The sequence below is a fragment of the Rhododendron vialii genome, chromosome 9a (genome assembly GCF_030253575.1).
Source record: "Rhododendron vialii isolate Sample 1 chromosome 9a, ASM3025357v1".
NCBI lineage: Eukaryota > Viridiplantae > Streptophyta > Magnoliopsida > Ericales > Ericaceae > Rhododendron > Rhododendron vialii.
Window position 1 is genome coordinate 26,898,553 of NC_080565.1, and position 25,581 is coordinate 26,924,133.

The 25,581-nt window shown below is 37.8% G+C and overlaps 2 protein-coding genes across 10 annotated transcripts in view; one reads left to right on the forward strand and one right to left on the reverse strand.

Annotated features, from left to right (window-relative positions):
- The window catches only part of LOC131302081 (DExH-box ATP-dependent RNA helicase DExH5, mitochondrial-like), a 116,121-nt gene that overhangs the window by 21,786 nt on the left and 68,754 nt on the right, over window positions 1–25,581 (reverse strand). The window lies entirely within an intron of this gene.
- LOC131302082 (protein PHYTOCHROME-DEPENDENT LATE-FLOWERING-like) lies at window positions 12,754–24,786 on the forward strand. Of its 5 annotated transcripts, XM_058328687.1 has the most exons (13): window positions 12,754–13,093; window positions 15,963–16,044; window positions 16,120–16,184; window positions 16,320–16,382; window positions 17,659–17,739; window positions 20,235–20,396; window positions 20,478–20,576; window positions 20,918–22,074; window positions 22,175–22,404; window positions 22,786–22,931; window positions 23,448–23,486; window positions 23,596–24,076; window positions 24,170–24,786. In XM_058328687.1, the coding sequence occupies exons 1-13, from the start codon at window positions 12,974–12,976 to the stop codon at window positions 24,568–24,570; spliced, it is 3,126 nt and encodes a 1,041-aa protein (XP_058184670.1). In that variant the 5' UTR covers window positions 12,754–12,973; the 3' UTR covers window positions 24,571–24,786. The 5 variants fall into 5 exon arrangements, with proteins under 5 accessions (XP_058184670.1, XP_058184666.1, XP_058184668.1 ...); XM_058328683.1 differs by having other exon boundaries at window positions 12,755–13,093; window positions 23,596–24,786; XM_058328685.1 differs by having other exon boundaries at window positions 12,755–13,093; window positions 22,175–22,374; window positions 23,596–24,786.

Consider the following 25,581-nt stretch of genomic DNA (forward strand, 5'->3'; position numbering starts at 1 on the left):
TCACTCACACTTTCACAATGATACCCCATTTTCATTCACATCGTGTCACAATTTCCTTATCATTCTGTGTCATGAGCAAAAGCTCCTGCGGGCCATTTAAGGGATCTCGATACCCCCCTACTAGATATCTTACCCGTTAGTAGGTCCTGAATATATTATTAGCATTTGCTCCTGTCGGGCCGTTTACGGAGTCGTGTTACTCCCCACTAGTACCTCCCTCACTGATGGAGCTAATTCAAGTCACACATCATAGGTCATCATACCACAATTCCTCCGATACACCTTACAATTTAGTCATTCATCTCAATCACATATAGTGAACTCACAACGAAGACTTATTCACATAGAAATAGTACGAATAAATTCCACTCCAGTCAACTCGCTATCATTACGCCATTAGTTTCTTATATCGTCATTTAAGCTTGTACATATTATACATCAAAGGGCACTTGCTCACAATGATTCATAGATTTCATCCTAGCAACTCTTTAAACCGTACAAGCTACGCAAGAGATGTACCACACATCAATTGTGAGGGAAATGTCTCTCATATTTACGCCTAGTGTTGTTTAACTTAGCGGAGTGTTCCACATGTTCGTTTTTCACATCGCATGTCAGCACACACAACCTTCACCCACCAATATTCATTATGTTATCTAAACTCTCGTTTCGGTATCAATTGGCTCATACGGAACCCAACGACTACTACAAAGCCTTAAGTGTGCCAATAGCCTCGTCTAACCATTCAATTATGTACTCAGACAAACCTAAGAACATCCGTGTCTCACTCAACAATTCTAAGGAAAAAGGAATACCCAAAGTATACGAACATGTCTATCTTATTTTGGCTACCAAACCTTATCGATCAAGAATTAGGAGATGAGACCACCACCATTAGAAAGTAGATTTCTGGCACATGAATTTCAATATAAAATTTGCCCAAAATGGAGTTCGGATGAAAAAGTTATGCCAGTTCAAAGTTTTTCCAAAAATGCAGATTTTGCATTCCCTTCCGGTAGGACACAACTTCCTACTACTAGTAGGAGATCAGAATTTTACAAAAATGACACTACTAGACAATGTTTCTACCGGTAGAGCCAAACTCCTACCGGTAGGACCTGGGTTTTCAGTGCACAATTTTTAGATTTCACAAGGACAATTCTAACAACGAAAGTAACGATCTAGGGCACGATCCAAATACCAAATCAATACATAAACACATAATAGAAGTGAGAAATCTTTACCTCGAAGTCAAAGAACGAAACCCAAGCTCAAACAAGCAAGCCCTAGCTCCGAAAATCTTGAATCAACCAAATACTCCTCTCCGAGCTCAAACCCACAAATTTCCAAGCTCTAGAATACTTGAATGCGAAAACTTGTGGCTGATCGAAGTGGGTTTGAAGTATTTTAGGGTGTTAGAGTGTGAGAGTTTGAGAGAGAGAGCCGAGAGAGTAGAGAGAGTTCGGATAGAGAGGGAGGGAGGGGGTGGATTGTGTGGTTCTCACACCCACTCCTATACATACTCCATGATCTTTGCGTTACACTAACGTCTCTCACCTCTAAGTTCTCGCACATTCGCCTCAAATCTCATATTCACACAACATTTCACATTATCCCGATTTTCTAATTTTCATTTAAGCACCGAAATTATCGAACTTAAAACAAGGGTCTCTACAATGGGAGGAGCTCCAAGCTTTCTCTCTCCTATTCTCTACTGGTTATGGACGTGAAGAAGGGAGAGAGGTGTGTGTGATTGTTGTTGTGGTTCGAATGGAGAGGGAAAGGGTGGAATTTATAGGAGGATTGGAGGGAGCAGAGAAGATGGAGATGATCGAGAAGTGGGAGATGGCTGGGATGGAGTTGGAAGCAGCTGGGCACAGTTGGGTCTAGGGGGTTTAGGGTGGTAGGAGGTAGGGTGGGAGGAAAGAGAGAGAGAGAGAGAGTGAGTGAGTGAGTGAGTGTGTGTGTGTGTTTAATGCCCCGATTTTTCGAATAAAAATTGGAGGCATTAAATATTACTAATTTCTGGAAAAAATTACTTTATTGAAGGTCAAATCTCAAAATAGATAATTCAACATAAGCATTTATTTATTACAACTCAAACATGGGAATGCTAAATAGTCTCCGTAGTAATGGAATTGACAAAATATAGAGCCGACTTCTAGGCTTGATACTGTGAGAACCGAGTTCTAAAATACGCACTTATGTGACTCTAATTAAAGTACTGAATCTATTGAGACCTTAAAATGTATAATTAAGGTTAAAAGGGTATTTTCAGTCAAAATTTCTAGAATATAAGGATAGCACGGTATAGTTTTTAGGAGATTGATATTTTTCTTGAAAACCAGACAGCACCATAATGATCTACATATTTTTATTAGTTTATGTTAAATTTTTAGTATTTCCGAAGGCTGATATCCGAACGCGTATGGACAGAATATGCGATGATCGAACACGTAACACGCCGTGTCATTTAGGGGAGGGAACAAGTGTAATTCCTTAACCTGTTTCACCATTCCACCGTTTCATATACCAGACAAAAAGGGGAATTAAGTGCTATTAGTTGTACAAAGCAAATGAAGAAAAAAGAGAAGAAGAAGAGTGATCTCCTGTAGTCGACTACTACCCCGCCGAACACGCCACTCGTCGAAAGACTTCGTTGTCGAACTCTTTTTTCTCTCTCTTCTGGTAATATCACCTCTTCCCTCTCTAAATTACATTAAAATGGGTATTTGATGTATCTACCATAAGAATAAAGTGATTAGTACAAGACTCACAAATCACACACAAAATCGCAAACCCATCGCTCATCCACCGCACTCTTCTCTTTCTCTCGAGTTCTCTCCATCATCTACTCAAAACAAATAACCCCGCTTTCCGGCAATATTTTGGAATTGTGACTCGACGCGATTAATATTAAATCACCAATAATTAAGTCTCTAACTGAAGTATTTGAATCCTATGAGTTTAAGTTAATTATCCAATCGTTGTCGGCTGTGATGCCGGGAGTAAGAATTTCAATTGAGTTACTGAAGCAAATTTGGGGATTTTTCCAGAAATCCCTTTGTAACCCTTTTCTATGGAAGAAAACACAATTCAACCCTAGCTTTCTAGTTTATAACGGTATGCCCCCGGGCTTGGAACATGGAAAAATAGCCTTTAACTTATGAGTTTTGTCCTTAGATAGTTTACAAGATTGATGGCTGAAACTAAGTTGTAAAAAAAGAAGATATTATTCTAGCTTTAACTAAGTTAATTATAAAGGTAATTTTGTGAGTAATCGTCACTTTAATTATTTGCTTATGTGTTGGTGTTGCGGAGTAAGTGATCACATTGTTAAATAGGTAGTGATATGAATTTGTTGACAAAAAGGTCAATCCGAGACTTAAACAAGAGTACGATCAAGTTTTCATCTTAGCCCTCGAGAATTCAAAGGTGAGATACTCTACCTTAGTTATACTGTTTTTTCGAGCAAATTATGTTATGTGTTTCATACGCCCAAAGTTATGATATGTATACAAGTTCAAGATAGCATGATTTGATGAAATGATTTATGCCTTTCATTTATGCCATGGAACTATGCTCTAAACTCTTTATTTAAAGGTGACAATTTTATGAGAACGATTATGATTAAGAATGAATGATTCTATGAACACCTTGTCATCTAAAGGTGAAGATGCTATGATATTATGACTCTATGAACACCTTGTTATCTAAAGGTGAAGTTGATGCATCCAAACAGCAGTGTCCCGGGTATGGGGGACGGATTTTAAAGATACCATGACCAATGAAGGGGTTATAAGGGAGGAACATTATGCGGCACCAGCTGCCAGTGACTTGATCATTTCACATCACGTGGGGTCGCTCCCCTATTGCTTCGTTCGTCGATATATCAAATAAGATCACCCCAAGCGTAAGATATAAGCGCCCAATTGAAGCATAACAATCCGGAAGACCGGGATCGTACCCACAGGAATAATTAGTATGGCTTTACAGGATTTGTAGAAGTAAGCAAGGTTTTCGGCTTTTAGGCAGCCAACTTTGTTTTACATTTGCAGTGGAAAGTAAAAAAGGCTAAATTAAAAGGGAATAAATTAGGATAAAAAGCAAGTTAAGTCTAGAAGTTACTAACACCCACGACTCGAATAAAGTCACATTTTTCAACCAATTACACGGTTTAAGATACTCAACTAAGGTTCTTAAGCCAGAAGATAAAATAGTTTGATTACCAAGCTAGCTTTAGAATTTATTTAGTAAACACCTCGAGCGACAGAGCTCCAAGCATCATGTGTGGTAACTAGGCGATGCTCTTACCTACACATGATCAATGAGGTTAACACCTTAGCAATTTGATAAATAAATCCGAACTACACATTGATTTTCAAACCAAAGATTCGAACTTTATTGGTGAAAAATGCAATTTTTACTCGAGCCATGAGGTGTTATTCACCCCATGACCTAACCCTAGAAAACTACTCACACATATCTATAAAGATAAGAGCAAGCAAAAATCTACTAAACATAGTGAAATAACAACACTTGAAAAAAACTAGATTAAACGATAGATCGGAGTAGCGGCTACAACTTTAATAAAGAGAAAAATAGCAAAAACTAATTAACTAAAATAGAAAATTAAAATGCTGGAAATGAAGAACAATTCAAAAAGCAAGTAAATCTAGGCTAGATCTGAAATTATGCAATACATTCTATATTTTGTACAATGTGACATCACACCTTTTATATTCTCCAAGTACGCGCACGAAATATTCCAAAGATGCCTCGAAAATGTCCCTCTGAAGCCCTCGATATCGATAGCAAAGGCCTTGCGCTGCTGTGATAAAAGGCTCGGTATCGATAGGGGTCAAAAGATGGTACCGATGCCGAGTTGGACTAAGGCTGTCGCTGGGGTCTTGTAAATGTACTCGGTACCGATGGAAAATGAAGTGTGGAACCGATATCGGGAGAACTAAGGTTGGCGTCACTGAGAACTTGGTACCGACAGGAAGAAATGACATGTACCGATACCGAGATGCTATCTTCAGCACCTGTTTCTTGCTCTGTGGCTTGCCTTCGGCCTCATTGGGTCACCTTCGGGTCTTGACTCTTTGTGCTTAGATTCTGGTGACTCCATTTTTTATTAACTTTGAACTTTGAATATCTTGGGCCAGCCTTGAGCTTAAAAACTCCTGCTTTGAACAAGTTTCTACAAAAAACGAAACCAAACTACCTTACGAGGAAAAGTAATTAAAAACATCTAATTAAATGATTAACTTAAACTAATCTAGAGATTTAGCGCACCCTTCATTGTATTATCGGGTGTTTATCACCTATTCACGTTTAGCTCTTGGATGTGCATCATAAGATTATGTAATGATAATGTTATGAATCTTCCTCTTATGAAGTTATGAGAAAGTTATAATAAGTTATATATGTCAAAGAAGCTTATGAATGTTATTTCCATGGTAAAATGTATAACTCGGGTACTATATCTCACACAAGCTGTCGGCTTATGAAAATTAATTATTTTCCTACAGGTACTGCCAAGTAAGAATGAGAAACGTTGCTGCCTGGGGGACATGTAAAGAAAGTGTTTAGTCAATGTTTTGAAAACTTCAAAGTTGGGAATTGACTACTCCATATTTGGCTTAAGGTCACTTTATATTGTCAAGTTTTTAGATCTTTAACGCTCTGACGGTATTTTTATGTCAATTATGCTTCCGCACTTTTAAATTTTTACAGTCTTTGCATCTCTTGGACTGAGTAATGAGGCCTCGGGTGGAGGTTAGATCCACTGACCAGTCACAATAATCCTATCATTTTAACAACTTTTGGGATAGGGTCATAACAGATACTGATCCCAAGTATACTCTGGCTCGGTCCCCATCTTCGGATTCTCCTCAGGATAATACTGCTCCCCTTCAGGGTCCTGTGTCTCCTCTTGATTTTCTGCAAAATCTAGCACGAATGCTAGACAATCCGTACCTTAGTGATAGAGTTCACCCAGTAGAATAATCCAACCCAACTACCCATCATACTTTACAGCTAGCAAACAAATAATATAATATCGATGCGAAAGTGTGAACGAAAAATAGCATGCATAAACCGATTTATTACTATTCATCAGCCTGACGTGTAGTCTAAAATCTCATTCACGAGATCCTTCCTCCCCAACCGATAGCGATGTCCTATCCCATGACATCACTTCCTTTTGCTGTCGCGGATTACACCTAAGTTATGTACCCAACGTGTATCCCTCTCATTACAAACAAAGGGAAAGTTTATCATGCCCGAACCATAATTAGGGTTCGCCTATCTTAATCACCACTAGTCCCCCGCCAGTTTCAATTCATTATTGGACTACCGGCCAGTTTGGAGACTGGGCCTTCGTTAGCATCCCTCTCAATTCACATATCAAAAACCCACTTGCAGGCAATCTCTAATATCTCAAAAAATTTCAATTTATCCATTACACAGCACCGTCTACGTGAATTCTATTCGCATACCATCCCGTGTCTGTAGGGTCGAATCTAGCATTTAAATCAAGAATCGGAGCAATATACAAATAATCAAAATAATAATTGAAACAAATAACAAGCAAGGCAATCATATAACTTTTTATGAATACCGTTGCCCTTAGTCTTAGATGGCCAAGAAGTTAATTTCTATTAGCGGAAATCTTTATTAATAAAGAAAATAATTTTGTACAATTACTGATAAGTTTAGGCTTCTATTAGTGAAGTTAGATAAATTTCTAACTAAATTAAATACATTAAATAGATAAAATACTAGAATAATAAACATGACCTTAATAGGAGTTCTATGGTCCTACACAACATGTTCGGGTATCAAAAATGGGGTCCAGAGGGTCGCGAGGTTATTTTAAATAAAGATATTGCCGTAAGTAAAATAATTAAGTAATAAATAATTTAATAAATAAAGTATGTTGAGATTAACAAGATTTTATCTTAGGAGTATAAAGAGTGTAGAAAAAATTATTTGGGCAATGATAACATGGTTTGTGAGGTTGCAAAGTTGTTTCGATTGAAACTTTGTAAGATAACTAATAAATAAATAATAAATAGATAATTAAATAAAAAAAATTGATATTAACAAGATATCATCTTTGAGGTGTAAGGAGTCTAAGAAAAATAGTTCGGGTATCAAAAACATTGTTCGGAAGGTCGCAAAATCATTTCGAACCTTTTTTATTAAAACCGAATGGAGTTCGTGGTTGGAACCGCTGCTACAAGGTTTGACTTGGTCAACCTTGAGGTGAAGCCTGTTGCCGCAACCTCGGCGCTGGTTCTTACAGCCCGCACTTTGCGGTCGCAAGGTTGGTACGAGATTTTGAATTTTTTTTTTTGTTTCTCTTCGATTTTGATGCATGGGACCACTTGGGACTATGAGTTAGGCTTAAAAACACTTAAATATACTTAGAGAGGAGTTGGATAGGATTATAATACATTGAATTGAACTGAAAATCGAAACTTGAGTTTTGAGGAAGAAGACTTTGGGTTTGACGGCCAGGGGACATTGGGACCGAATTGGATGATGTTTGAGGATGCTTGGAGTTGTGGGAAATAATCAGAACGGTTGAATTGGGTTTTGGTTGAACGTAATTATGAAACCCACTTTTCTCTCTTAAACGTTCTCTTTCTAAAACTCCATAGTTTGGAGCTCGAATTGACTATTGTTTTCTCTCATTTCTGACTAGGTAGAGTGGTGTGCCCGTGGGTCAAGGGAGTGAGGTATTTATAGGCAAATTGTGGAGAGAAAGAATAAGATCATATCAGTGGAAGTTAGGTTCTTTGGATTTGGAATGGACAAATTAGGGCAAAATTCAGGGTTAAAGAGGAAGCAAATAATGGATATGAACGAATTGAATTCGGATTTTTCTTGGAGATGAGGGAATTTTTGGATTTGTGTGAGGGGGAATGAACTTAGTTTTTCTTGGAGGGAAATGAATAGAGAAAGTTATGGCTGGAGAGAGAGGGAGCTATGGGAGGAAGAAAGAGGCAGGGAAGAAAGAGAGTTGCTGGAGAGAGTGAGGTGAGGGAGATAAACAGATGCATGCATGAACGCCATGCATGTATATATATTTATTAGTAATTATAAATGCATGTGTGTGTATATATTATGCTAAAAAGAATTAATAAATGAATTCTTTTAATATTATTAATGCCATTATTATTATTATTATTGTTAATAAAAAAAATTAGGGTCTAGAGAGAGAAACGGCAAAGAGGGGAAGGGTCTGTGAGGTAGGGAAATAATTTGGTGTGCGTAGGTGTAGGAAATTGTACTCAGGAATGCGAAAGCATGTCTTGTGACGAACGGTCGTCCGATTTTCGATTCCGGTAAAATTTTCAACAATAGCCGCAGCGTTACAAAATTATTTTGAGTCTAACCGCGGTTTTGCTTAGTGAAAAAGTAATCTTGATGATCATAGAAAATATTTTTTATGAATTTTTGAAAACTCGTATTGATTTTAAACAGTCTTTAACTAATTAAATAAAAATTTAAATAATTAGAAATCGAATTTTAGGGAAAATAATTTTGAAATAATATCACAACAATTTTATTTATTAAAATTTTTGGGATATTACAAATTTCACGAGGCGTAGTGTTGTTGGTCATGTCGACTACAAATTATTTCTCCATTGGTTTTAGCCTTGACAGGCACTCGTGGTCATCAATGTGTTATGCTGATTCATGGTTATGGAAATCACAGGAAACTCTTAAAAGCCACATGACATTGTCCGGAGGTATTGGTTTACCTCGCAGCTCAAATGGGCAATCACATTTTTATACCTTTGCAAGGATTGTCATTCAACCAGATATCGTGGCGGTTTGTACTTTCTTTCTCTTTCACAACGAATGCACTTTAGCAGCTTGGCGCCTTTTAAATCAGTAGAATTTTTAATAACCACCACAATACCATTTTTCAGACCAACTTTTTGCGCTCAAACTAACATATCTTCTCTACTTTTAAAAATCTATAAAAAAGAAAAATAAAATAACGAATATGTATAAGTACAACATTAACAAGTCTTAATATATTTTCTCTACTTTCAAAATAAATAACGAATATGTATAATAACAACGGTAATAATCAACCTAGTGTTTGTCTGAAATTTTTGGCTACTTTAGAATTATAATTGTGTATGAGCGTGCTAGAAAAAACTTGTAATTATTCTTTTCAGATTTAACTTATAAAAAGTCAAACTTAATTAGGCGATTATGATGTCGGTTCAATTACCTCAAGGAAGATGATTTTTTCCTTTGAAGTAATAAAACGGCACAACGATTCACTAGAAATTCAACAATCAAAGAGAAACAGGATACCTTGATAAACTCAAAACAACTTGCTTTCCAATTGATTCTCCAACTTCGAAATTACACGAACAAATTACAATGTAATTACTATAAACTACTCTTAACTATTTCGAACTAAGTCTAATTTCGTAATTTTACTGCCTATGAACAACCAAGCATAGCATAGCTGTTTGTTGATGATTTGTCTGCGAGGTTTTCCTTCTACAATTTCTTCTATTTATAAGTAAGCTCTTGAGTCTTCTTGCTTCCAATCTCCCGCCAAACTATTTTCAAAGTCACTCTTGTTTTTGAAAACTTTCCCTTAAGAACTTTTGCTTGCAACCGTTTTTATAGTGGTTCAATTCAACCCACTATCTCCACTTTCCTTGATTAAAACGTGCTTGAACTGGGTAGGTTCATGCCCCAAATCTCAATTTTCCTGATCGTGCTCCACGAATGTAACTGCTTCAGTAGGGATTTAAACAAAATGGCGTTTGTCCTTAGTTTCGAATTGTATGCTTCTACTTATTCATTTTCTAAGTGACATTTGGCAATGATTATTTTTACTCATAAAATGACATTAAATTAGTTAAAATGTCATCGTTCCTTTAAATGTTTGATTCTATGCATTTTCATCCGCATGTGTTCCGTTTTGTTCAAATGCAAATGACCACTTTTCACTTTTTGATTGGGCCAATAAATTTCTCATGCAAACACCTGGTCAGTGGTAAATTCGGGTGTATAATCGCGACCATTATGGGAGATGCTCTCCCCACTAGGAACATCATTCTCAACTGACCAACTATCTGAAATTGAAAAGTTGTAATCACCCATAATGTTTTTTTATGAATTACGAAAATAAATGTTGAGAAAATACTGATGTTTTTGTATGAAGTAGTATAAATAATTATAATTGAAAATAAGAATGTAAGAAGAAATTCTGAATGAATGGTTATAATTGAAAATAAGAAGATAAGAAAAAAAGAAATTACATAACTAAATCAAATCGAGCTTTATGTCCCAATCACTTGTTCACATAAACCTACTATACTCATATTGTTGCGCACCACAACATCTAATGTTAATTTAGGTTTATCCCTCCCCGTAGCATTGCTACCCAAAACTATCATATCCGCTCTCTTAACTACTACATCCCTTGGTATATGGTAGACATACTCAAACCACCTTAGCCTATTTTTCCTCAACTTCTCTTCTATGGGTACTATACCTATCATCTCATGAACTGTTTCATTTCTAATCCTGTCTCGTTTAGTCTTACCACACATCTACCTCAACATTCTCATTTTCGCTACACTCATCTTGTTCACCTGTTGTTTCTTAATAGACCAACATTATGTCCCGTAAAGTATCGCTGGTCTGTTGACAGTTCCATAGAATTTTTCCTTCAATTTTATGGGTACCCTGCTGTCACATAGTACACCAGTAGCGCTCCTCCACTTGAGCCACCCCATTTGGATCCTATAGGTCACATCATCGGCAATTTCTCAATATTTACTAATAATTGAACCTAAGTATCTAAAATGATCACTCTTAGGTATCTCATAGTTTTGGATCATTATTCTTTCTTCGTGCGTACTGCTAGTGCCACTAAACTTGTGCACCATTTTACTCATACTTATCCGAAAATCCTTTGACTTTAATGCTTCCCTCTAAATTTTTAGTTTCGTTTTAATACCTCTAGCGGTTTCATCTACGAGGATAATGTCATCTGCAAACATCATACACTATGGGATATCCTCTTGAAATTGTCTAGTCAATTCATTCATAACTAAGGCAAAGAGGTGCGGGCTCAAAGCTGACCTTTGATGCAATCCTAAAATGATTGAAAATTCACTCGTTTTTCCTACTGCTGATTGAATGGTAGTGACGACATGGTCATACATGTCTCTAATCACATCGATATACCTTTTGATCACTTACTTTCTCTTTAGAACCCACCATATGATGTCTCTAGGCATCCTATATAAAAGAATTAAGAAATTTAGTTAAATAAATAATATTAAATAAATAAAATAGAAAAAATATATAAAAAATATTAAATAAATAAAAAAGAAATAAGATATAAAGAAAAAGAGATAAATAAATAAATAAATAAGATAAATGATTTAAGAATTAAATAAATAAGATAAAATAATTAAGAAATTAACTAAAAAAAACAATTTAGTTAAAAGAGCAGGGGTTCGGGATATTTCGATCTTTTGGCAAAAAAGTGTTGGTGTAAAACAATTTGCAGAAATGCTACACACACATACAATCTGTGCACAGATTGTGCACAGATTTTGTTGTGGGGCCCACTATGGGTCCCACACAAATCATCCGAGCCGTTCATTAAATGTAAAATATTTTTTCAAGGGTCACCGTAAAAAATAATTTCAATCTGATACCTATAGATGCTCGATTCAATCATATAACTTTTCATTATCCGAAAATCTGAATGAAAAGTTAGATAGTTGGATGAAGCACCTATAGGTATTGGATTGAGCTTATTTTTTACGGAGACCCTTGAAAAAATGTTTTACATTTAATGAACGGCTTGGATGATTTGTGTGGGACCCGTGGTGAATCTCACAACGAAATCTGTGCACAATCTGTGCACAAAAATCTGTACCGACAGCAAGACTCAACAATTTGCAAGTATAACTCATTAACCGCTATCTCTTTGAAAGTCAAAAAGTAAGGAATTTTTTTATAGAAAAAAACGCAAATTCAAGAACATTAACCGGTGCAGCCAATAGCCATGCACTCAATGGCCGGACCGAAATTAAAAAAGACAATAACCAAGATGAAAAAATCAAAAAGTAGGATAATTAAACACCCCTTTATAGGCAGAAAAAAAAAAGAATTGCGTTACCTCCACACCCACATGCACACTCCTATACACATCCACACACAAGTGTGTGTGCCCCACACACAGGCATCCTAGGTAAATTAATCGATTTAGAGTATCCACAATGTAATAATCAAAACTAAAAGTTTGCTAAAGTTAGCAATATTTGCTCAAAAAAGTGCTCACATTGTAATAACCAAACTTAACAACCTTTTAGCAACTCATCAAATTTTGACCTTTAAATAACCAAACTTAACAATTTTTACCAATAATCAAAACTCAATAACCAAACCCAATAACCAAATTCAAAACTAAAAAATTAAAAAACACCTCACATTAGAATCGTCTCATTGATACGAATAATTTAGTGTGGTCGGGTGCGTGATTGAAACTCGTTTGCAATTGGACATAGATGCATTGCGTATTGTGAGGGGGGTTTTATAGGAATACAAAAATAACCAATGTGGAGATCAAGTTTGTTAAGTTTGATTATGAACTAAATGGATAATCAAATGCTGACGTGGCACATTTTGATTATCGATTTTGATTATTCCCATTGCGGATGCTCGTGGGGGCCCAGAGTTGAACATCTCGACGTGTTGGTGTTCATGGCAATTGGAAAAAGTTGGCGGCTTTATAAATACAGACCCTTCGCAAAATCGACGGTTTTTCATTCTCTCCCATCTAGGGCGCAGTGCCCCGCCCACCTCCGACCCCTTTCCCGCTCTAGAACGTAGCTACATACTCCTATATACGTATATCTCTGTCGTCGACGGTGTTTGAAGAAATTCCTGAACGAAAAAGGCGAGAATGGGAGTCTCATTCAAGGTGGCGAAGGCTGGAACGAGGTACAGGCCGAAGCCGGTTCAGGTTGAGGCCAAAGAAATCGACAGTGAACCGACGTTTGATTGTCAACGGAGAGGAAACGAGGTATACGTACACGTACACGTATTTATATACGCATGCATAAATATATCTACGCTGTTCGTAGGGAAAAATCACGTCTTGTTCGTTTCGGCGACTCTTGTCGATTACAAGGGTGTTTGTTTGTGGCTTTTACGTTTTGTTTGGAGTGTTTCTTGGTTGTGTAGTACTTGCTCATGTTCTGATAGGGCAACAATGTTGACGATGTTCAGAAGTAGAAGCTATTTTTAACTTGGATTTTATATAGATACGTCATATGTACTATGTACTGAATTTCCGATTGACCGAAAAAAAATATGTATTATTTATTACGAATTTTGTTTCGATGATAAGCGATGGTGTTTATAGATTGGCAACGTCACTGTGAAGGCCCCTTTAAATCAGTTGCCCTTTTTTTTTCCTGGTTTTTGGATGCAGTTTTGCTTTTGTACTATGTACACCCAATTTTTTTTTATCCCAAAATCGGATACTCTATTTGTATGTAACTGCAAGGGGCAAACATGGGAACACCTTCCAATATATCCAATAACTGCTCCCTCTTCATCTCTCAAACCGTATAACCTCTAACCAAACCGAGCCTTTTGTCCTAATCAATTGGAGTCGGCTACACGAATGTTGTTTTTCCATTGAGCTCTGTCTAGGGCTATATGTTCACTTAGATTTCGTAAGCCCAAGTCCTCCTATATCACAATATCCAAACTCAGTTTAGGTCTCCGCCTTCCTCTTTCGCTAGCCCGACTATCCACCACTATCATGTCACCGTATGACCTCTCCCAATAGAAAACCATCCCAACCATTTGCGGCAAACCCATGAAAATTAACCTCTTTGATGACAACAGAAGTCTTGATTTTTTTTCTTTCTTTTGAATAGTCCTCATATGCCGTTCCAAAAGAAAGAAAGAAAGAAAGAAAAGAATAGTCCTTATAAGAAGACAAAGAGTAGAAGAAATAAGAGATTATCCCTTGCTGACCGTAACCAGCCACGGTTGGAAAGACACTTTTAGGCCTTTGTCAGAGGCTTATAGCCTTCTTCAACTGAAGGTTTGGACGTGATTTTGTACGAGAGTTTTTTATGAGTTGCTGTTCTTTGCCTTAATTGTTGCTACTTTGTGTTTACATAATTTATGTATCAGTATCGGCTGGTGAGTCATTCGTCTAAGTGTTGCATGTATTTACATACTATGCACACTCATTGCGTGGGCCCCAACTTCTAGTTATTATTAATAGCATTGTGATTGTAATTTTTTTGTAAGAAGTTAAATAGGAAGAAAAAGGTGGAAATAGAAGGAAATTGGTTTTGGCATGAGTGAGTTTCATCCATATTCTTCTAATGTGCATAATGGATTTTTGAAAGTTTTATCATTAGTCACATGAATTATATTCCATGCAGATATAAATGAGAGACATCAATAAGCACATTTAAACATGTCTCTTTAAGTCTTTATAGACTTGAGAGGCAAGTCTTTGTTAAGGAAATAAATAATAAAGTTATCCCTCTCTCTAACAGCTTAAGCTTTTAGATGAGTTAGTGGTTAACAATTCAAAGCAAGCAATATATCTGAATCTCACTCCCGACCTAAATATTAGATACTTGCACGGATTTTGCCCGCTCATAAAAGAGAGCCTTGTGGATACACATGAGAGGGCATGTCACTTGGTGCTAGCATGAATGTTGGTGGTTAACAATTTAACAGTCTCTATGTACTTGGTGGCTGGTGCTACCATGAATTTTACCTTTTTGACTTTTGTACTTACTAATTGAATTGAAAGCTTAAGGATCTACTTGAACTAGAGTATCTAAATTTCTGGATAAAAAGATTCTACAATTGAGAAGTAGTGCTGCTCTAGATATTAAATTGGTGTTTCTTGTGGAATGTTTTGGTCAAATTCAGTGGATTAAGCCAATTTTATTAATCTGGGCTTTCTAAGGCTAGATCGTCATGTTTAGAAATAGCAAGGGCAATACTCAATTGCCTGCTTTATATCTCGAGCCCTGCATTGTTCGTGCATGTGTTCTTATCTTACATAGAGGCTTTATTTGTTATGATTTACTAGATACACTTAACTACATGGGCGGAGGAGAGAAAGAGCAAGTGGGTCACTTGACCCCATTGAAGTTTTAAAAATCTCTATTAAACTCCAATATTTTCTGTTTCTTTTAGACTTTTACCATTTAGCCACATTAGAATGGGCGTATTGCCCCAAGCTCCTTATGAAACTCATAAAATTGCCCCAAGAACCAGGCGAATTATAGAGAAACTTATTTTGGCAAGTTTTGTGGAATTGGCAAGTAATCAAATGAGGTATTCACCGAAACATGAATGATAGATTATATGAGCATATTGAAAAATATATATTTAGGACTAATCCTGTGCATTACTTGCCAATATGGAAAATCATCGGTGTCTTTCTAAAACAAACTCTTTTCTTATCAATGGATATTTGAAATGTTAAATTTATTGTAAGAAATTATTTTGATGATTATTACGTAACAAATATTTTTGACCCCACTATTGGCATTTCTGGCTCCACGACTGCCTTGGATGCAACTTCTTAGTTCTTTCTGGGTGAGACTTCTTGATTTTGTCTAGATGATCATTTTGGAGAAAGTTAAAACTTACAAAAATGCCTTGATTTTCGGTTTGATCCATCTTTTCGTTATTTGGTTCAGTTATTCGCTTTCGTTTCCTGTTATTGCTTGGTAATCTTCTTATTTTGTACTTTACTACATGTATTTTGCCATTTATTGCTGGTTTCATTTTTCTTCTTATTATTGAAACATAAAGCTCATAGACCCCGTATCGGTGTTTAACATTGAAGCATAAACCTTGATCTCCCTTTGATTTGGAAGTGAATTCATGATCTTTTTGTATAGGTTGATGTCATTGGATTAGGAGATGAAGTTACTGACTATTCAATTGCAATGGCTAAACCTGGATTGCACTTAGTTTCAAAAGGTAATCTAATCTGGATTTGTTATGGTAATGATATGTTGAGAATCCCTTCCTATGTGAGATTTTTTTTTCCGGCAGATCCAGATGTCTCTTTTTCACTGAGCTTGTTCCCAGGAGGCTTTACCATTGGAAAACCTAACGAGGTTAGCAATCTGAAGCAATGAAAACTAATTAGTTCCCATAATATGGCAGTTACTAATACTGTAGTTTTGTTATATTCTCTTATGCTTTCTTTCCCATCTACTATTGGCATAATTCACCGGAATGCATGTATGCAGTTGTTCAGCGGTGTCCCCAAGCAGTTGCATCCCTATGACCGAGCATCGGAGACCCTTTTCTGTGTAAGTTGTTTATTTCCATTAAACGTAAGGCTAGGAGGGTTTTACTCAATCTCATCTTTCACATTCTCGTTGAGCTTTTATAGTACTGAAAACTTGTAAAAAATATGAATTATTCTTCTTTTGAAAAATATAGAAAACAACCTTTGCCTTGGAAGCAAACTTATGCGTGTTACGAGACTGTAAGTCTGTAATATGGTACTCCATCTGTCCCTCTTAGGTGTCCACCTTTCCATTTTAGGTTGTCCCAAAAGTAAGTGTCCATTTTCCAAAGGTGAATGGGTAAAACCTTGCTTAATTTCCATTTTATCCTTCTTTTGAGTATTGGTGTATGTGGATTCCAAAGATTCACATTAAGTGCTCGGGTGTAATTTGAAAGTTAACATTTTTAAATTGTAATGATGTTGTCCCCTTAAAAGATGAATTCCAAATAGTGGACCCTTGGAAAGGGACAGGATGTATGTGGTAACCAGACATATGATATTCATTTCTTTGTGGATTTGTTCAGAAGGCAAACTATAGTTTGCATCCACTCTTAGTCTCTTACTATCGTAGGAATCCCACACTTACAATCTTCATGCTTCATTTTCATGTCAATTGATAAAGATCGTAAGGACATGTTACTTCTGTCTTCTTTGAAGAGATACCACTTTATTGACAAACATATATCCCACTAATGTAGGAATATGTGGTTGGATACAACTACTGCTCACATCAAATTTCTGTTATTTTTCGTTTGAACTTCTAAAGAAGTCAGAGTTACAACAGGGTATAAGAAGTTTGTACAAACATGCCACAGTCCTAACATGTATTGAATCACTTATGTCTCATAACATCTGTTTTTGAATTGAGTAGTTTTCAACCTCTCATTCATCCTTTGTGTATTACGTTGGATGAGACTACGGTCAGGAATGCAATAAAAGAAGTAAGCAGTACACTGGGTTTTCTCTCTAAATGCATCTCTGTCTCTTTGTTTCAATTTGTTTTCCTGCATACAAAAACATTGAAATGCAGATAAGGAACAACTCTGGTGCAATCACACATACAAAAGGGGAATGCCTTAGAAAAGTGATATCGGCATACAATTTGCTTTGCTATCATCTGTTTATCAATTGCAATCGCAACATTCAATTGTGTACTATGTATCCAGTTCCTAGTTCTTTATTTTATGGAATATGCATTTACCTGTCTACTGATTGTTATATATTCTCTACTTGAGAAACCACATGCAGAGAGATTTTGTATTTGATGTGTGTCTTTGTGTGCATATTTCTTTTAGGCAATTGAGAGTGGGTGTTTACCGGGAGATATTCTGGATGATCTGCCTTGCAAATATGTCAATGGAGCTCTTTTGTGTGAGGTGAGATAGCAATTATAGACTTCCTTTTGTGTTAATGAAAATATTGTTTTCTTGCTGCTGAATGTGATCAAAGAAAAAGTATTCTTCTTGTTGATTTGTATATTGGCGTTGGTGTGTCTAAGGGTCATAGTAATTTAAGTGTTAAGACTTGCTTGTCCGTACTGGCGAGAATTTTTTTCCTCTCTCTTCATTGTTTCTTGTCTTTAAATTATCAGAGCATGAAATTCTACATCCTCCTTTGCACAAATGTATAAATTTATCCACCTAACTGCTGGAAAATCCACAAAAGTTGATAGTTGTGCCAATATGTTTGAGGCTGTGATCTTGGACTCAACCTCAATTTTTGCTGACGACGAAAAAAACTGTTGGGCTGCTAACTATCCACTTGTCTACATTTGGGTAAAGCTGACGGAGTCAACAATCCTTATTTTGAGACCAAATCTTTTTAAAGTACCTAAACTATCCTAATCTCCAATGCCAATTGCATCACTATGGTATATCAAACCTTATTTGCCTTGCTTTAGCTGATATTATCAGTAACTTTCTCCTTGAGTTATCGTTTCAGCATACTGTCCAAGCTCATACTTACACTTCAGTTAGACAGAATGTTGCTCCACTCACTGTTATTCTACTCATCCCTTTGTTGCTAGAATTCTCAATGCCCGCTTATGATTTCCAATCTTTGCACATATAAACTTGTGCATTTTTATTGTTTGAAAAAATTTTATTCTTTGAGCATGAAACAAATGCATCCAACTCAATCCATCTACTAGGAGTTATCATCTTGTTAGTTTTGTCTTTACCTAAGTTCATCCAATTTGTAAGTATGTTTTACCTCAAATTGATACTTATATTTATATGGTTAACTCTTTTTCCTAATACTTAGGCTCTGTTCCGGAAACCTTCTTAAAAAATAAGTACTTATTTTGCCACTTCTCATTCAAAAATAAGAAGGGTCATTCTACAAAACCCAAATAAAAAATTCCTTTCACATTTTCAAACTCAAAAATAATGTAAATGAAGAAAAAAATTCAATTTTTTTTTGCACCGTATTAAAGATCTCAATGAGATCTATCAAACAAGATCCATAGTGGTAGAAAAATTATTTGCGTAAATACATGATTTTTGAGCTTGAAGTTGCCTTATACAAAAAATAAGATTGTTGCTATGATAATGGGCGCCGGCAGAGGGAAATCGTACCGGCGGCCGCGCCGGGCCATCTCCGGACACCGGACGGCCAATCCGAGCCGTCCAAAAATTCTAAAAAAAAAAACGAGGGGGCCAACGTAGGAATCAACGGCATCCGAGGTGTGTAGGGTGCTTGATCCGAGCACCCCTTTTCCGTGTATATATGATCAAGCACCCTACACGGAAAAGGGGTGCTCGGATCAAGCACCTTACACACCTCGGATGCCGTTGATTCCCGCGCACGCCCTCTCGGTTTTTTTTAAAAGAATTTTTGGACGGCTCGGATTGGCCGTCCGGTGGCCGGAGACGGCCCGGCGAGGCCGTCGCTACGATTTCCCTCCCCGGCGCCCATTGGTACCTATGTAAATTCTGAAAAAATAAGTACCACCTTCTTATTTTTTTGGAACAACCCTTATTATTGGACAAAAAATAAGTTCTTATTTGTTTTCTGGAATGGGCTCTTAGTGTGAGAACCACTTGTGGCATAAGTCCCACATCGGGCAGCCTGTGAGAAATTGTGTGGAATATAAGGTAAGGCCCACCAGCTACTGTATAATTTGAGGTTAACCTTTTGAGCCACGTGGTTAGGCAAAGGGCTAGCAGGTCAGCTGGTGCGGGTCGTCACAGTTGGTATCAGAGCACAACCCTGGTCTACATGGTGGAAGCCACCTCTAGAATCTAGTACGAGCACACTGATTGTGTTGTACAGAACTAAGTGTCATACTATGACCACCAGGGGAAGGTTGCTAGGCAGGCGCAACGAGGACGTTGCGATCCTAAGTGGGGGAGATTGTGAGAACCCACTTGTGGCATAAGTCCCACAACGGGCAGCCTGTGAGAAATTGTGTGGAATATAAGGTAAGGCCCACCAGCTGTATAACTTGAGGTTAACCTTTTGAGCCACGTGGTTGGGCGAAGGGTTAGCAGGTCGGTTGGTGCGGGTTGTCACACTTAGTATGATGGTTGGCTACTCTATCAAATGTTTGTTCTTGCAGTATCGTAGTTCAATAATTATTTGATGATAGTGGATCAAGTAGAATCTGGTAATGGCATCCTCCATTATTTATTCATTGAGATTTAAAGGTGCAGAGTTAAGGAGGCTATTCACAATTCAAATTCAACACACTGACATGGCATGAACATGCACAAGGATGCTTATATGTCACATCGTGTGTATGGAATGTCGATATATTTTTGGCTTAGAGACTTCTCACAGAAACTTCTTAAGTAGGGCAGCTTTGACCAACCTGCTTTGAGCTCTTCATCTTCTTATAGTATACATTTTTAATAATATGCTTTCTGTGCAGATCCGAGATTACCGGAATTCAATGCCTCGAAATGGAGACACCGGTTCTTCAGTGGAGAATTCCCCCGTCAGAAGTAAAGTTTTTCTGCAGATGTGCACAGAGAGTGTTGTCAAGGACATCTCATTGATTTCCGATGATTCTTGGACCTACAATGATCTATTGGTCAGTATGCATCATGAGAAAGCATTCTGGTCTTGTTAGTTTTTAGTTTCAAACTCCTGCCCTGACGGTATAATGTTTCAGGAATTCGAGTCTCGAATTCTCAAGGCTTTGCGACCTGATCTTCAATTGGATCCAACGCCCATGCTAAACAGACTTTGTGAAGAATCTCAGTCAGAAAAGGTACCAAAATCTTTGAACAAGTTTCTCTTATGCCAAACGTATAATTCAAAATCCAATCCGCTTACATGACTATTGTGCTAATTAACTGTATAACTGCTGAAATATATGTGCATTTGTACGGAATCTGAATAGCTTCATGTGAATTTGTGTTTGCACTTTACTCATCATTGTCATTGACTCATTGCTATTCTAGTGGTGAAAAGTTTTGTTTCTTGTTGGAAAATGGTTCCTGAATGTGTAAACCTTACTATTTCAACAGAAAGCTCATGCATTTAATTTTTCAGCAGCTTGAGTGCATCCTTATTCCATGTGATATTTGTTGATATTGGGACGTGTTGCAGCTCAATTTGGGAATTTCCTGGTGTAGAAAAAGGAGAAAGCTCAATGATGCATTCACTGTGGACCATATATCTAGCAACACATCTCTTAGAATTGAAGCGTTAGAACTTTGTGCTCGAAATTCAAATTCCCAAAGTGGTGGAGAATTTCAGGATGGAGTTTCATGTATTGAACAACTTACCCCCAACTATATCAGTACTTCGCAGAGAAATAATACTCACCAGGAGAACATGCCACATTGTTCTCTCTTAACATACCAGTCCGACTTTCAATCAGCAGTTGATCAATCTCTTCATGGAGCTCTAACATCACATGCTCTCCCTGCACCCGAACCAAATTATGGTTATGTTGATCCAACACCATATGGAGGACCTATAAGTAAGATACCAATGAAAGAACCACTGGACATCTCTCAAGAGCAGCTTCCAGAGAAACAAGCTCAAACCAAGCTTCCCACCAAGTCAAAGCTGAAAAACAAACTGCCAAATCAAAAGACTAAGGCTGAAAAAAGTCTCTGTAAAAGAAGTTTATATGAAAGAACTCGTAAGAAGATGCATCCCTCAGCATGTAGGATAAATAATGGTCAACAGGCAATCTGCGAAGGTATCCCAAGGCTACAGCAAGTACCCACCTTTAGAGTGACACAAGAACAGATTGAAACTAGCAGTTGTCAAAGTTTGAATGTTGGGGCCAGAGACAACAGACCCACAGATTTGAGATGTGGACCAAATCTTCTGCAAGCGCAACCATCGCAGTCATTAGGGTTTGTAAAGTCTAATTTCCTGGATAACGCAACGCCGTGCAGTCTTGTCTGCCAGTCCTCTGTAAAGAATATTACACAAGAAGTTGTCACTGTGGGTCAGAGGGGAGAAGCTTTGCAGCATTCTCGAGTTTCTTGTGGTGCCAATTCTTCTCTTCCTTCTCGTCTCAGCAATTCTTTGCCACGACAAGCATCTTTCCCGACAAAAGGACAAAATTATCATCTCAAGGGCTTGAGTGAGAACAGTGTAGAATCTCTTGCAGGCATCAATTCAACAAATACTGCCAGTGCACAGTGTGGATCAGAGACGCCATTTCCTCGGCCTTCAGTAATTGAGGACCCTGTGCCTATTGATCCTGTCCTTGATAGGTTTTTCAAAGCAGAATGGGTGTCTCAGAAGTATGGAACCAAATTACATATTGTTTTGTGGTGTGCAGACTTTTCTTCCTTCAGCGATAGTGCAGATCTGATGTCTCAGTGTTGTTTTTTGTGTGTTCAGGTATGCACTGAATAAGAAGAAGAGGAAGGTCGATCAGTTTTTTGAAAGGAAGCCCTTTTCCGGCACAGCAGAACTGCTGTCTTCCCATCTATTGGACTTGGAGGATAAGAACTTGAAAGATGGTAAAACAGATGCAACTTCTCATTCAGAATGCTCCCGGGATAACAATCGAATTAAGACAAGGAAGTTTACATTTCAGCGTACCTTTCATGTCGCTGAAGGTGAACGTGGTACACATGTCTGAATTTTCGGAACGACATGAGTAGGCTTCTATTGCTTACATTCCAAGAATCATCCAATAAAATATAGTATTGTTTGTCTAACAATTCATGAAAAACAAATTTCTAGAAGCGTTATGAGCAACTTTTCTTATATTTTGTCTTGCTAAAGCACTAATATCTCTAGTCTTCATAGGAGAAATTTTGTGATCCCTTTGGATCGCTAAATTCAACGTATTGAAACGCAGGTGTACCACATTTCAGAATGATGGTTCCAAAACTTAATTTGGTAGGGTATTAGTGTTTTCTGGTAACATAGGTCTTCCTGCCTGAAATGCCCTCCTTGACACTGCGGTTGATTCTTCTGTTGCTTATAATTTCTCTGTATGTTAGGAAGTGGTGCCGCCTGTATCAAGGCTTGGGACGAAGTCACCATATTCGAGAAGCTTGATGAGGGGCTAGTGGAAGCTACTCTTACTTCTGGTCGTGAAGAGTCTGATCCTATTGATTCCTGTCGCTTACAAGCATTCGCTAACACTGTAAGTTCTCAAGACGCAGTTACGACACTTTAGAGATTCCTGTTTTCATTTAAAAACTGTGACAAGTTTCTTTGGATTTCTAAACTATGACTGTCAGGATATTAGAGACAGGAATATGAGTATCTTTTGTTTCATTTTCATTGTTGACAATTTTTGGATGCATTTTGATAGATCACGAGCTTTACTAACAGCCAAAAGTGCAGCTGCAGTCAAAACTTTCCAGTTATACTAGATAGGATGTGAAGGGCTAGACATTGTTAATCCTACTTTCAATATTTTCCAGATTACTTTGAACTCCTACTTATCAAAATATTCAAAAAAATATTTTCTAGGTTACTTTAATTAAATTCATGTTCACTTTACACCACAGCTGGTTACTTCTTGAAATTGGGTACTTCCACATGCTGAATGGAAAATTAAGAAATGGAGATACAAATGGATGGAGTGTTAAAAAGGAAGGAAAATGTTAAGCTTGGTTGATTATTGTCACTTTTGTGTATTGTGTACCTTTTGCAGCATCACGCTGACCTGTTTGCTGCTCAGTTCAGCTCATTGGTAAGTTTGTTGCCTTGATTACTTACCATGAAGAATAAACTACATTACTCACCGTGAAGTAGGGTCTGGTGGATTGTTTTACAATGCATGCTCCTTTCTTCCTGCGTAGATGATACGTGAAGGATACCGTCAAGGTGGTGATCAGATGGAAATTGCACTGCATGATATTGCCGGAAGCTCTTCTAGTCGCCCACAAATCTTATATTGCACAACCACTCCGGCAGCTGAAACATTTGAGCCAGTTCCCTCAACTCCAATCACAGGGCAATCTCCTTGCACATTAAATCCCACGAACAGTAGTCTATCTGTATCAACCTTAATCCCCAGACATGCATCATCACAGAATAATTTTCCTGGAGGCCATTTGCTCCCATCTGCAAACATTCAATCTGCTTTACCACTCCCAGCTGGTTATTTCTCCACATCACCACTTGAAATTGCTTCACAGTTTAGCCCCATGCATCCACAGTGGCAGCATATTATGAACAGGCGTGCCTTTTTAGAGTTCCAGATGCTGCAACGAGACTGGCTACAACAGCAACTTTTGCGGAGGAGAATGATGATGATGGGGGGATTCTTACCCGCTCCAGGTACCATGCAAATAAGTAGTGGGGTCCATGGGACCAGAAATGTTGGCCTCAATTCAACCTTTGGTGATCCTGTGGGCTACATATCTTTGTTAGGAGGGGGAAACATCCAAGATACTGGAAGCTCCTGTGGGAAAAATACTCCGACTGCAGTTATGGCGAGGAGGATTAGAATGGCAGAAAATGGTGGTGGAGCCTTGATGAGTGGATTTTCTGTTGATGAAAAAGCTGGAGTTGGTCCACCTAATCTTCCTATGTCGGCATATCAAACAACCAACCGGCTGCCATTGTCAATGCAGATGCAACAACTATGTACACAGGAGTCCGAAGAAATGAGGAAACTAATCCAGCCCCAAGGAGTAACCTGCTTGACTGAGCATGTAGGTTCACCTCTTAGTTCCTCTAGCCTGATCCAAAATAGAGCAACAGTGTCGAATGAGCTCACAGGGATTGGTGCCTCGTCAGTTGGATTCTGGGAATACAACGGTGGACCATGAAAGTCCAGGGTTGGACTCAGGAATTCCTGGATCTGTGGGTAGTTGCAGCACAAGCTCATCACTGGAGTTGCACGGTCTAACCAGTGGTGGGTTCAATTGATAAATACCGTAGAGTAGTTTATGAAAGTGATGTTTCTGTGAATATGTTTTCTAGACGAGGTAAATTTCTGTGAATATGATAGTGTTATTAGTACGTGCATAGTCTTTTTTTGCTCCTTATTTGTCACGTGTTTCAGCTCTGCTGTTTAGTAGTTAGAATTTTCTAAGAGGGCCAGATTATACAGAGCTACGAAGGAGTAAAGATTAAAAAAAAAAAAACAAATCAAACGAATCTAATCTTAATCTTGACACAGAAAGTAAAATACTAGTTAATCGGCCAATGAAATCTTTCACTTTCTTGAGCTCAAATCCATTCGCTCGGAGAACCACATGGCCCTAAAATTGGATTAATAAAACGTATGATTGGACAGAGTGGGATTTTTTTTTGGAATCGGTGACCGTTTAGTACTCTTTCTTTATCGGTGTGGGCCGATGGTGATAAATGGTGTTCCGTTTAGTACTCTTTCTTTATCTGTGTGGGCCGATGGTGATAAATGGCATTCTTTCATCTATCTAGGGGACTCCAGCAAGGGGATCCCTAATCCCCAACTTTTTCGTACTCTTTCTTTATATCGGTGTGGGCCGATGGTGATAAATGGTGTTCTTACATCCATCTAGGGGACTCCGGCGGGGATATCCCCTAATCCCCAACTTTTTCGTTCTTGTGGCCGAGATTCTTTCACAACTTTGTTCAGAATGGGACTCTGGAGGGATCGTTTCGGGTGTTCAACAAAGCCAACATTGCCCATCTCCCCCTCAGACATGTTTTTTTGCAGATGACGCATTGCTTTTCTTCAAGGTCAATAACGAGGAGTGCTTATGATCTATATGGAAACATCTTGTCCAGGTATGGGGAGGCATCGGGCCAGTTGATAAAAATCTTTCTTGACAAATCTGGAGTTGTTTTTACCT